The sequence below is a fragment of the Podarcis tiliguerta genome (assembly GCF_965153285.1).
Source record: "Podarcis tiliguerta genome assembly, chromosome: 3".
In the NCBI taxonomy this organism is placed as follows: domain Eukaryota; kingdom Metazoa; phylum Chordata; class Lepidosauria; order Squamata; family Lacertidae; genus Podarcis; species Podarcis tiliguerta.
In genome coordinates, this window is record NC_139536.1 from 71,246,898 (window position 1) to 71,261,083 (window position 14,186).

At 43.4% G+C, this 14,186-nt stretch overlaps 1 protein-coding gene across 1 annotated transcript in view; it reads left to right on the forward strand.

Moving 5' to 3' along the window:
- The first annotated feature begins 206 nt into the window (after positions 1–206).
- Positions 207–14,186, forward strand: part of PREP (prolyl endopeptidase) — a 59,077-nt gene continuing 45,097 nt past the window's right edge. The window contains exons 1-6 of the mRNA XM_083435248.1: positions 207–570; positions 4,016–4,090; positions 8,297–8,430; positions 10,532–10,662; positions 10,888–11,097; positions 11,844–11,965. Coding sequence (XP_083291374.1) covers positions 241–570; positions 4,016–4,090; positions 8,297–8,430; positions 10,532–10,662; positions 10,888–11,097; positions 11,844–11,965 — 1,002 coding nt within the window. The 5' untranslated portion in view covers positions 207–240. The remainder of the gene's footprint in view (positions 571–4,015; positions 4,091–8,296; positions 8,431–10,531; positions 10,663–10,887; positions 11,098–11,843; positions 11,966–14,186) is intronic.

A 14,186-nucleotide genomic window follows, 5' to 3' on the forward strand; every position in this document is an offset into this window, starting at 1 on the left:
GGCTGACCAGAATACCGAACATGGCTTTTGAACCCTTCGGAGTTTGCTGGCGGGGGGGCAGGTTGCGTTGCGTAAACACCGTACATTTAAACCACATTCCCACCCCGACCCCGTTAAGAATCCTGGGAGCTGCTGCTACAATGGGTTCAGGTGCGTCGGCCGCTCTCTGAGGGACTAAACTACAGTTCCCAGGATGCCTTGGGAGAAAGCCCCGCTTCGAATGCATGGACGGCATCGGCCATGCTGGCGCTTTACTGCAGGGGGAGCCGCGCGGCCTCCTGGTCCTGCTCCGCTCGCTTCTCTTGCCTCTTGCCGGAGGTGGCAGCTCCTCGCCGGCGAGTGGGAGGGCCCTTTCGCGGCTGCGGCGGCGGAGCTCCAGCCTGCCTGTCTTCGGCTGAAGGGGAAGCCGAGCGGCGCCTCGCCCCACCGGGCCCCTCCTCTTCCTGCACGCCGCCCCATTGCCGCCTGCTCCGCCACGGCGCCTGCCTTTCCCCGCAACCCGCCGCCGCCGCCAGCAGCAGCAGCATGCAGCTTTTCCAGTACCCCGAGGTGTACCGCGAAGAGACATCTGTGAGTAGCTCCCTGGCCCCCACCTCCCGCCCCCGGAGCCCCCCAACACGCCCCCCCCAGGAGTCCCGGGGCAGCTCCCGTCTCTGGGGCAGCTTCCGGGACCCGGTTGCTTCCTGCCTCCTCTCCTTCCTCCTCGGCCACCGGCGACCCGGCGTGGAAAGGCTTCCCGCATCTATCACACCCTGCGGACTTTCCCCGTCAAGCCTGATGATTTGTGTTTGAAGGGAATGGATGCAGGTGTGATGCAGGGCCGTGTCCTTTGCACACCCATCCACACACCAGTCTTTCCTTCCTGGCCGGTTTGGTCTCAAACCACCGGTGTCGTTTATCTCCTGCCTCTCTCCACTACTTGAGGGTGTGGGGATTGCTAGGACGGCCGCCGTGGGTTATTTCGGCAGGTGTGGGCATTCCTGGAGAGGATCGGGGGCCACTTTTGCCACCCAACGACACAGTGCGAGCTGCAGAAGTTTAATGCTGACACATTTTTTTGTCTTGCACAATCTACGAGCCCCAAAAACAAGCACCTGTTGCTCAAGCAGGAAGACATAATTTCCTCAAATCAGATTGGCCAGTAACCAGATTGGCTTGCCTGTGTCTGCCCTGTAAATAGCTTTGTGCAGCACAGTGGCTCTCCACTGGGGGTGCGCAATGGGCTGGGTTAAAATAATAAAATTATAGAACTTTAGAGGTGGAAGGTATGGTTGTGCAGCTGGGGCTGGTGTATGGATAGTGCCGCTTGGGAATTCTGAAAATCAAGCCGTATATAAATCTCTAAAAGAAACAGGTGGTGTTTCCTTGCAGCAGAAGAGAAAGGAGTCCTGCTGCTCCCCCCCCCCCCCCACTGGTGAAAACCACACTTCAGCGCTCAATCAGAATAAATGGTAGTTCAGGTTTTTGATCAGGTTTTCCCTTGGAAAGGAGCAGGGCAAGGGGAAAACCAATCCGTGCCTAGGGAGCATGGGGCAATCAGGAAACTCCTCGGACACATGCTTTCTAGGCATGGCACAAGCAGAAGTGTGGATGAGCCCTGAATTAGAGCAGGTGTTGGAAGCTGTAACCCTCAAGATTAATATTTTGTTACAAGTCCTGTCATTCCTGACCATTTGCCTTGCTGGCTGGGACTGATGGGAATTGGATCTTACAGAGCAAAGATTTTCAGCCCTGGTCTAGAGAAGCTACCTCTTAATTCTTTGTAGCACAAGTTCTATTAATTTGGGAGCTTCCGCTCCCAGCTTACCATGTTCTTGTAGTTTTGTGCTGAAAATCTTAACTGGAAGTTTGACAAACAATACCTGTTAACAGCTTTACTTTTCCATGATATGGAAAAAGCAGTGCCTTGTATGAAGGAAAACAAAAATGATAAAATAACCAAAGAATTTGACCAGCCTTTAAATTATAGATTTAATTGTACTCCCCATTTCTTAAAATCTGTGACTCTGTTCCAATTATAACATTCTCAGGCTAATAGGCTACAGAAAATAATACTTTTAATCAAATATTTCATTAGGCAGAGAAGGGTCAAGCTTGCTCTGCCCTGTGCTGGTAACAAACATTCCATAACCCTTTTGTAAATAAAATTGCTGATATTGTTCAGAAGTCCCTCCCAGAGTTTTACGTAGTAGAGTTTCACTAGCAACAAAAGAACTTCCAGCCATACTGCAGTCTTTTATAACCTGTTAGCAGAATGTTGCTCATTTCTTTAGGTTCTCTGTGTTTAAATTTACAGCTAGATATATCTTCCCTCACTGAAGTACTAGCTTTTAATATGATGGAAGTTGGGAGTCCAATCTGGAGAGCCACATGTACAGTGGTGCCCCGCAAGACGAATGCCTCGCAAGACGGAAAACCCGCTAGACGAAAGGATTTTCCGTTTTGGAGGTGCTTCGCAGGACGAATTTCTCTATGGGCTTGCTTCGCAAGACGAAAATGTTTTGCGATTCCTGGGGTGTTTTTTTCGCTCCCCACCCCCTTTTTCTAAGGCACTAAGCTGCTAATAGCCTTTTAGCAGCTAATCCGCTAATCCCTTAAGCCTTTAATAGCCGCTAATAGCCGCTAACCCGGGTGGCACTGTGGGTGACCCGGGTGGCGCTGTGGGTAAAAGCCTCAGCGCCTAGGACTTGCCGATCGAAAGGTCGGCGGTTTGAATCACCGCAGCGGGGTGCGCTCCCGTCGCTCGGTCCCAGCACCTGCCAACCTAGCAGTTCGAAAGCACCCCCGGGTGCAAGTAGATAAATAGGGACCGCTTACTAGCGGGAAGGTAAACGGCGTTCCGTGTGCTGCACTGATTCGCCAGATGCAGCTTGTCACGCTGGCCACGTGACCCGGAAGTGTCTGCGGACAGCGCTGGCTCCCGGCCTCTAGAGTGAGATGAGCGCACAACCCTAGAGTTTGTCAAGACTGGCCCGTACGGGCAGGGGTACCTTTACCTTTACCTTTAATAGCCGCTAAACCGCTAATAGCGCTAATCCGCTAATGGGCTTGCTTCGCAAGACGAGAAAACCGCAAGACGAAGAGACTCACAGAACGGATTCTTTTCGTCTTGCGAGGCACCACTGTATAGGCTTTGCATGAAGGATGTTCTCCCAAGTTCAGGTGCTGACATTGAGCGGTTAACCACTTGCTCTCCAGATATTGCTCAACTCCAACTCCCATGAGGATGATTGAAATTTTGGTCCAGCAACATTTGGAGTCCCCATCCCTGCCTAATGTCCTTTCAGACTGCTATGACACCTGAATCCTTCTAGTGCTTGCTGTTTAGTGCTATAGCACCAAACCAAGAGCACAAGCATTTTCCCTTGCAGATGCACCCAGCAAGTGTGACTCATTTCTGGAATTAGAAATCCCTGAACAGGTCTACTGTGTTGAGAGCATAATAGGCAGCTAGTTAGGGAGTGAAAAGCCATACAGTACATCCAAAGAGAGACCTGTGGCTTCAGTATAGCGATTGCAGAAGTCCTATCTTGGGGTTTTGTTCCAAACTGCTGTTGTGTTTTTAGAAGCCCTCAGGTTATGTTACCTTCGGGTAACGTAACTTTCGGGTTGCGAAAGTGGCACCTCTAGATGCGGACTTTTTAGGTACGTACGGAGTCCCAGAACGACTTAAGTTCATATCCGGAGGGTCCACTGTATTGATCTCCATTACCCATCTTTTTCCCATGCCAAGTTATAATCAGTGGCTGAGAGTTCTCTCTTTTGTTAATAAAAACAGAAGGTCCAAAACTACATCGGCACATAAATTCTCTGGGTTGGTTATGCTTGATTAACTTCATTTGTTTGGAAGAGGCTATTATTCTGCTGCCAGGGCAGCTTGATGAAATTAGTTGCCTATTGCATCCTCCAGTTTTCAGCAGTGTATTAAGCTGTAATAACTTATTTAATGCCACTCATAAAGTGCTTGTAAAGCAATCTTTTAAAAAACAAATCTCTCTGTATATTTTAAAATCAGGTGGACGACTATCATGGCTGCAAAATATGTGATCCATACAGCTGGCTTGAAGATCCTGATAGTGAGCAAACAAAGGTAAGCCTTATAATTCTGGACATCTTGGGGCAAATGCCTTTGCAGTGTAGAGGTGCAAAGTACCGTATTTTTCGCTCTATAAGTAAGACGCACCCAATCATAAGACGCACTTAGTTTTTAGGGGAGGAAAACAAGAAATAAGAAGCCTCCTGAGCGAAGAGGTAGCGCTCCTCCCTGTTCGCTCAGGAGGCTTTGCAGGGCTATCCTCAGGAGGCTCTTGAGGGCTTTTCTGGGAGGTGGGGAAAGGAGCCGCATGCTCTGTCCCTTCCCCCACCTCTCGCTAAAGCCAGGGATAGCTGCACGAAGCCTCCACAGGGCAGCAGGATGAAGGCTCCCCGCTGCCCTGTGGAGGCTTCGCTTCGCTAAGCCAGAAGCTAGAACAGCTCGGTGGAAAAGTGGTATAACTCAATGGCCATATTTACATGTAGTGCTCAAGATACAGTTTGTTTCAGCCTTAATGTGTAAATGTTTCATGTTGGTACATGTAGCCAGAGCTGTGCAGCGCTCCCTCTCGCAGTTCTGACTTCTGGGATAGCCCGCGAAGCCTGCATTTGCTCCATAAGATGCACACACATTTCCCCTTACTTTTTAGGAGGGGGAAAGTGTGTCTTATAGAGCAATAAATACGGTACTGTTCAAATGTGATACTAGTCTCAAGTAAAACATCAGTTCAGGCAAAAACTAGTTTTCTGCTAATGATCATCTTACACCAGAAAGGTTTGTGTTTGTAGGAAGTCTGTTACTGGTCCACAGGCAATTACTGTGATTGGAGTACAGTGGTACCTCGGGTTACAGATGCTTCAGGTTACAGTCTCCGCTAACCCAGAAATAGTACCTCGGGTTAAGAACTTTGCTTCAGGATGAGAACAGATATCTTGTGGCGGCGGCGCGGCGGCAGTGAGAGGCCCCATTAGCTAAAGTGGTACCTCAGGTTAAGAACAGTTTCAGGTTAAGAACGGACCTCAAGAACGAATTAAGTTCTTAACCCGAGGTACCATTGTAGTGTTTTTGGCTAGTTGTGCAGGGTAGAAATGTTTGAATGACCCAAGTCCCTGGTTCAGGACCCCCAGTATTTACAGTGGGGTAGCCTCCCTAGATTGTATGTCTCACAGCTCATGGTCAGAGCACAAGCTTTGGATGCAGTGGTCTTGGGTTCGGTGCCTTGGAGCTCTGGCCGAAAAGATGGGATGGGACTGAAAGTCTCCGTGATGGAGTTCATGCTTTGCTTGTAGAAGGCACCAGGTTCCATTCACTACATCTCCATTTAAAAATACTAGGGGAGGATCAAATGTCATTGAGAGAGCAAAGGTCCTAGGTCCAGCCCCTGGTATCTCCAGGTAGAACTGGAAAAGACTTATCTGAAACCCTGGAGAGCCACTCCCAGTCAGTATAGGCAATACTGAACTAGACTCGGTGGAACAGTGGTATGACTCAATGACCATGTTCACATGTAGCGGGAGTGCTCAAGATACAGTTTGTTTCAGCCTTAATGTGCAAATGTTTCACGTTGGTACATGTAGTCTGAGCTCTTGCACTTTGCTCCCCTCTGCAGGGAAACAAACCATGGAGCAATTGGTTTAGTGTTGTTTTTGAACCAGAGTTTGTAGCTTGTTTCTCTCTCTAAACAAGGGACAATCTGAAATCTAGGTTTCTTTGTGGGTGCTGTGGTTAAAATGAAGCATACTTTCTGGCTTACTGTTACATCAGTAACATCCATGCTCCACATTGATTTGTATAAGCTATGACACTGTTATGTAGAATTGGGCTTGACGTTTCTTCTATGATCACGTGTGGGCATGGCTGAAGGGTGAGATTTTGGGCTTGGAAGATGCAGTGGCTTGAGCTGAGCAGTTGTATGCCCCCTAGAGGCTTCTGCATGGGGTGACTTTACAAACTTCTTAAAGGACCTTGCTCAGGATCCATGTTGGTTTATGGAAGGTGGGAGCTGCCTGGGTCAAATGGGTCAAATTTTGTGCATGCGTTGGGAAACAGAAAGGAAGTTTACATGAGTAAGTGACAAAGTTGGCACGTGCATGATCTTCACAAGTAAATGCTATTTAAAATATACTAAGGTGTATTTTATATAAGTACAAGTATATAATATATAAGTACAAGCCATAGACAGGATACTTACAAAGCAGTGCAGATGTAGTAGCTTTAATAATTTAGCAACAGTTAAGATATTTGGGTGTGAGCTTGTGGACATTACCCCCACCTTACCATTGTCACCTCTCCAGTGCAAATTCTCTTTCCCTTTCTATACAGCCTTAACTGCACCAGCATGAACCAATACTGTTCTCATAATCTGGGTTTGAACAGCATTTGCAAACCTTTAAGGAGAAAGCTTGTTAGGATTCACCATACAAACACAATACTAAACAATGGATAATGCTGGGAATGTCACACTGGACAGGGGAGAAGCCTAAGTCTTCATACCCAAGCTCTTAAGAGGTTGGCCCCATTATGTCTCAACCAGGCTCAAGTATGTTTTGATTAGTTTCAAGGATAGGTAGAGTGCATTTGCGAGAGGGGCTGTTAATCACCTTGAATCAAAATATTTCTGTGAACCTTGTACTCTTGGTGTGCAATGTGCTTAAACTGAACCCTGATACACTTCATTGCTTGCATTAAAAATATCAAACATCTGGCTGTTCATCATTTTCAGTTCACAGGTTCACATGCATTTTGTGTCTCATTATTGCAGAAAATTGTTTGAAATTTACCTTTATGACTTTATTTGAGGCCTTGAACTGGAGCAGTAATACTGTTCTCTCTGGTGAGCTGTTAAAAGAAATTGATTTTGTTTAATGCTATGGAATAGTTTGCAGAAAGTACCCATTTGTTTTATCAGAGCTAATAGATTATGTCCCCTTCTGGTCCTTTTATTCTCTGTTTCTCTTTGCTAAATTTATAGCTAATTTTTTATTATTAAATTTCTATACAGTACAACCCTTCATCCGAGGATCATAGGACGGTTTACAATATAAAAACACAAAAATATGTGACATAATAGCAAACAAAACAATACCCACCTTGCCCCACTTTAAAGACCATAGGTTGTTTAATTAGCCAAAGCCTGGGAGAAGAGGAGAATGTTTTCCCCTGACATCTAAAGATAATGTAATGAAGGCGCCAGGCAAACCTCCCTGGGGAGAGCATTCTGCAGACTAGAATCTGCTTGTATTGTTGCAAACCAGCATTCACTCACTTGGGACTAAGCCTTTTTACATTCAGCAGAACTTATTTCTGAGTAAATTTTCATCGGAATGGCCTTTCTATCCTGTTGGCATACACGGGATCAGCCTGCACAAAAGCTATAGCCCAGCCTTGCTATAGAGATTCTTGCAACCTTTTCACCAACAGTTATGTTGGCTCATTTATTAAGCCATCCATTTATACCATTCAAACAGCAGTAATCTGCCTTCGCGTTAATCTTGGAACTAAAGTGCTTCACTTTGCTGTTCGTATATCGCTTCAGTGGTGGCTGAACTGTTTGTCTTCATGGCATCTTGGCAATTGTGTTTAAACACCAAATGAGAGAGTTTGCATTTAGATCAAAGAGACCCATAAAGCTCATCAGGACTCATACCTGTGATGACCTGCTTTTTTGACTTGTTCAACCAGGGTGTGGTGACCAAGTGGTAAAATAGTTATCTCTTTCTGTATTTGAATGTATGAAGTGGTTTCATCCGAAAGCTGCTTGAGAGAATCCTTTGATGACCTGCAAAGCAAGTTGGCAGACTGTAGACTTCTCTCTCAGGAAGAATCCATCTCAAAAGTCACCCTCCCCCTTTTAACACAGGATGCTGAAATTAAAAGTCAGTAATAGGTGGACTGGACAGATTGCTATCATGTTTTGAATATTAGAAAGCCACTTTAGATATCATGTTATTGCCACTTAATGAAACGAGCAGCAGCATTCCTGAAATAATGTCTGTGGTATGCTCAGTTCTACTCTAAGACTGCTATGAAGTTGCATCCAAATCATTGCACTCTCTAGACTGGGGGGGACGGACCTGTGACCCTCCAGATGTTGTACGCCCAACCTGTGATCATGGGCTATTCCGCCTCTGTCTGGTCAGGTAGTTGAGAGTCCAACAACATCTGCCAGTTCATCAGCTCCCCATCCCTGATCTAGATCAATACAAACTGTTGCTTTATAAAGCCCTTGTTTTATTTCATTATGTTTTGTTTCTTCTCTTTCAGGCTTTTGTCGAGGCACAAAATAAGATAACAGTACCCTTTCTTGAGCAGTGTGCTGTCCGGGGACTATTTAAAGAGCAAATGACAGAACTCTATGACTACCCCAAGTATAGTTGTCATTTCAAGAAAGGGAAAAGGTATGTAAAGGACTGTGTGTGCCTTTGGATTATTGCAGGATGGTTTATAGCCAGACATTTTGTAGTGGGGGTATCATAAATTATGTGCTAAGTGTTCACACCAAGTGATTCTCAGGTCAAATACATACACACGAGAGAGAGAGAGAGAGAGAGAGAGAGAGACTGAGTCTCTACTAATTAAATCTTGAGCCAGGAAAATCAACAGCCTGCCAAAAAAATAATAAACTCATGACCAACTGCTGTAATAATTAAGGAAAATACAGAAATCGTACCTTTTGTATTGTCAAGCAGTGAAAGAGGACATGTCTGTTTCTGTGACTTTTCAGTCCTATTCTTGCCTTTGTTTATATTTACTAGAATACTGGAAGTTAGAGAAGGTTTACTAATACTTACTGAGGAATTGCTTACTGCTTCTCCATTTTCCTTAATATAGAGTCAGAAAAGGGTTTTGTTTTTTTTGTGGGGGGGGTGTGTGCGTTTTAATGAAAGCCGAAAATTCAGGAAAAGGCCTAGAGGAGGCATGGTTCCCTTCAGATGATGATGGATTGCCCCAGCCTGCTTTCCCAGTTGTTGGTGATATTGAGAGTTGTAGTTCTTTATCATCAGAACGACACCTTGTTGGCTACTCCTGGCTTAGAATATCCCTGGCAGTAATTAAAGGTCTGGCTTAGAATATAGTTGGCAGTAATTAAAGGTCTGAAGCAGAAAAGGACAAAAAACTAGTACGCTAAATTATCTATTTAAGATTACTCAGTTCACTAGTCCTCCAACACATCAAAGTGGGGAGGTCATTTTCTCCCCTTCAATACACAAGAAGAAGAAAAATCCATCTGGCAGGGATAGTTCATCTCCCAACTCCACAAAGTTGTCAAGCTCCTTTTCCTGGCAGATGTGGCTATCTTGTGATCCGCTGCTTAGAGCCACAATTGGAGCCCAAGTAGGTCATGAGCTCTTAAAGGCTGCACTGTTGTCCATAGGCTCTTGCCCATTGTTCGTCTCACACCATCTGTCCTACGGTGCTACACTACTTCAGAGAAATCTTTGGGCAGAACAAGCCACTAACTAAGGTTCAGATGACATGCCAAGGCAAACCATGGTTTAGCCCTGGGTAGCGTGGCAGCAGGAGGAATCGGGAAAGGAACACAGCAGTTGTGATCTCCTCTCTAGAAAACCACACATTTGCTTGTTTGCATTAATGCTAAGCCAAATGATGGCTTATGCTTAAACTGGTTCAGCAGCATTGAAGAATATTTCATAAAAGTCGTTTACAAGTGGCAGTTTGGAACCATTTTTTTTGAGTTAAACTTGAATGGTTGCCTTTGTATATGGTGATAATGCATTTGCCTGTCTGCATATATTTTGGGTTGTTATAGCTAAGCTAGCTAAGCTAGCAAAATCTCTACAAAAGTGAGAGGTTTAGGTTTACTACAGGGATTGGGAAACTTGTGGCCGCACAGCTTTTGTTGGACTAGAGCTTCTGTCATCACTGATGGTTGGCCACACCGCATGATGGGAATTGTAGTCCACCTGCTCCCCATTCCTGCTTTACTGGCATGATTAAACTTAGTTTACCATGTGGGTGCCACTTCATACAAACAGTTTCCTATGCAGAAAGGTATGCCTGTGGTTTGTCTTCTTTGTGGCAACCATGTCATTGGCATTATGTGTTCAGGGCCTTAGACTGACTTCCTTAAGGGGCTTCTCTTATGCATGGAAATGCCAAACTGCTGCAGTATGACATTCAGATGAAGAAGAGGATTTTTGTTCCATTTTTTTAAGTAAGTGCATGGCTGAGAAATCTTAATGATTTGTCTCATTACATACTGCAGTAATGTCAAAAGATCTAACTGTTATAATGAACTATTTAATGTAACTTGTGAGTTGCTAATTGAATCTGATGTTGACTTAATGCAACCTGATGGGTGAAATTGTGTGCTAAATTACTGAAATGAGGCATTTTTCCATCAGGAAGAAGCTGCTTTCCTCTGTTATATAAATCTGTCATTCCTCTTGAGAGTCTTAGCCTGCATAATTCTGTATTCAATCTCATACTATGGTTGAAAATAAAAAAAAGCCCAAATAATTATATCATTTATTCTAGGTATTTTCACTTTTATAATTCTGGACTTCAGAATCAACGAGTATTATATGTGCAAGATTCCTTGGATGCTGATGCCAAAGTATTTTTGGACCCAAATAAACTTTCTGATGATGGCACTGTGGCTCTGCGAGGTCAGTGTAGCAGATTTTTCGAAAATGCATCGTTTGGGAAGCCAACATAAAATTTCTCTATTTTGAGTTATACACAGCTACGTGTGAAAAAATTTAATTGTGGAAGACGTAAAACATGCTTTGAGCTGCTGCCTATATGGTGAAGGCAAGTGTTAGAAGCATAAACTATGAAAGTAAAGTTTGTAACTAACGTAAACTAATGCACAGCATGTTCTTAATCACCAGGTTATGCATTCAGTGAAGATGGCGAATATTTTGCATATGGCTTGAGTTCCAGTGGGTCAGACTGGGTAACAATTAAATTTATGAAAGTGGATGGTACTGAAGAACTGGCAGACACACTGGAGATGGTAAAATTCAGTTGTATGGCTTGGACCCATGATGGCAAAGGCATGTTCTATAACTGCTACCCGAAACAAGATGGGAAAAGTGATGGTGAGTGGCATACAATCACTCGTCTCCTGCTCAGGCCTTTATAGCCTTTATTTACTTCAGGTTCCTTTATCTCATTACTAGCTCTGCTTTCTTCTTGTGGGTATTTTCGGTCAGGGTTTCCCAAACTTGAGTCTCCAGCTGTTTTTGCACTTCCCATAATCCCTCATCACTGGTACTGCTAGCTAGGGTTGATGGGAGTTGTAGTCCAAAAACAGCAGGAGACCCCAGTTTGCTAATGCTAATGGGACAGGTTGGTTAGAGCCAATATCTCACAGTTGCTTAGTTTCTTTGGCTCATGGGCCTTCTTATTCTGCCTGTCCATCACAGAATACTGTCAAGTTTCAAAGTAACATTTCACTTCCTTGACAGGGAATATTACATATTGCTGGAAGCTAAGCATGACATTTTACACAGACCAAAAATAAAAACACAGTAACTTTAGCAACGTATCTCAAATTATGTAAAGAACATATTATTCCAAATGTGTTATATTTATATAAAGAAAAATAATGCAAAGAAAAAATGCATGGAATAATAGGAATAAAAATTATCCTCATAGATATTATCTAGCTTCTTGGTTATAAGGACTGGTATTTCCAGAAAACATATGAGTTATTAAATCTGGTTCTGCTACCTTGCCAATTAAGAAGCTTCTAATATGTTAAGGTTTTGAAACTTTCAGGTTGTTAGAACGAATGACAAGTCACAGCTTACATACCTGTAATTAAATGTGTTGATTGCCCCAGGCACTGAGACGTCGACAAACTTGCACCAGAAGTTGTACTATCATGTCCTGGGAACTGACCAATCAAAGGATGTTTTATGTGCTGAATTTCCTCATGAGCCAAAATGGATGGGTGGAGCTGAGGTATGGTGCATCTCACCTTCTTTGAAACTCAGTAGATAATAAAAGTGAAAAGTTGGTTATAGGCCCAATCCTTTGTTGTTAAATAAGGTTTCTCGTTGCCTCTTTTTACCTCTGTTGCACTACCTAGGACCAATATATAACACATTGTTTTAAATATGTGAAAATGGTGACTCGGTATATCATTGAGAACTCATTTTGACTTCTACAATGAATTTTTGTGGTAATCAGTTTACATTAAGAGCCCTCCTACACAAACCCCTTCCATTTTTCTCCAACTTAAAAAAAATATTTCTGTTCTCAGCCATTGTTCCTTTGATCTGATGCTACTGTAGTACCACTTAAAAAAAAAACTTGAAAGGGCATTGACCACAATGAAAACAATATTAAAAAGAAAATATGTTTGCTATGCACTGGACACACACATTTTCAGCTTTTAAAATATGGTAGAATTAACATTTGTAGAATTTTAAAACAATGTTTTTTAACTTCATTACTGTCAGCTAATGCTTAGAAACTTATTACAGTGGAACCTCAGTTTTCGATCATTTCTGTTGACGAACGTTTTAAAACTCGAATGCCGTAAGCCCAGAAGTAAATGCTTCCGTTTTTGAGCATACCTCAGAAGTCGAACATCCGAGGTGGCTTCCATATTGAGTTTTCCATATTAATTTTTCTGTTTTGAGGCTTCCATATTGAGTTTTCAAATGTTTCGTAACTCGGGAACGGATTACATTCGAAAACCGAGGTTCCACTGTATTTCTGTAAGTTGTACGCACTTCCGTATATTTGCTGTGGGAAACCTAGTGATCACTGTGGTATATACACCACAAACACATTTGCCACATCAAGGTGTCTTTGAGCCAAGTCCACCTTCAATCCACCATACCATAACAGGCCCTCTGTGGCAGGGATGGGGAACCTATGGTCCTCCTAATGCAGTTAATTTCATGAGAGTGAAATCAACTTTTGTGCTTTTGGGTCTCTTGATTGGCACTGGCAATGTGTCCAGGATTTGGATTGTTTTTGATATGGGTGTTTCTGTCCATGTGCTGCAGCAGCCCCTTCTGCATGCAGGTGAGTGGTTTGTGCAAAAACATTTTTCTGCATGAATCCTCTCTGTTGGTTAGATTTCAAACAAGTATGCTTAGGTTCATGGCCTGACAATGTGATCCTGCATGTGCTTACTCATAAGTAAGTCTCACTGAATTCAGGAGATTGTAGTGTTAGTGTAGCATGATGGTGTTTTGACGTACAAAACACATTTCACCATCAAACTTAGGGAGTATGCCTCATTTTGCTATATAAAACGAGGTCATAAATCTGTAGTGACAGAAGCTCATAAACTTCTCGAGGTGCTTGTTTGTCTGAGGAAATTAATAACTTTTGATTACATATCTGCAGGAGGCTTCTTACACCCAGCATCTGTTGTTAATTAAAAGCATTTACCAGCTTTGCCTGCTGTTTACAATATTTTATTACTTTTTTCTCTCTTACTGCTGCCAGTTTCTGGCAAATGACCTTGTGAAAATAGTTTTTATATGATTTTGCTACCTTTAAATATCTAATATATTCCTTTTATTGTAGTGGGGTCGAGTTTTATACCTTTAGAAACATTTAGCCCATCCAATCCTATATAAATGTTGCTAAAAGTTGCTTCTTGGTTTAGTGTATTTATTTATTATTTTGAACAATATGCAGGTTGAGTAACAAACAATATTGAGCCAACGTGAAAGGAGACAGTTTTGTCTTCCAAACGTTTAGAAATTAGAAAGGTGGCTTAAGAAGGAGTTACACAAAGGAGTTAACAAAAGCCATCCCCTTGTTTCCTCATCAAAATTAGCATTTCTTCTCTTAAACTAAAGAACTGATAATACAACTAATTCATACTTGGAGTAGGCCGAGTGAAATCAATGGGCTGGATTCAACCATCCTATTTTGCTAGTGGAAGCCAGCACAAGGACTCCTGCTAGTGCAACAGGACTCCCCCCCCCCCATGTCACCCCATAGTTCCCCCAGATATGGTTTGGAGAGTTGGGAGATCCCTGTTCCCAGAAGAGCATGCGGGGGACAAGCAGAAATACCTGTGCTGATCCTTAGTGCTACATTGAATTCCACCTAATGGAATTAAGTTACTTGGCAGTATCCAACATGCCTCACCAGCAGAAGGATTTTTTCTTGTACAGCAGGATTTCCCCCTGTGTACGCCCTACAACCTCTCTAA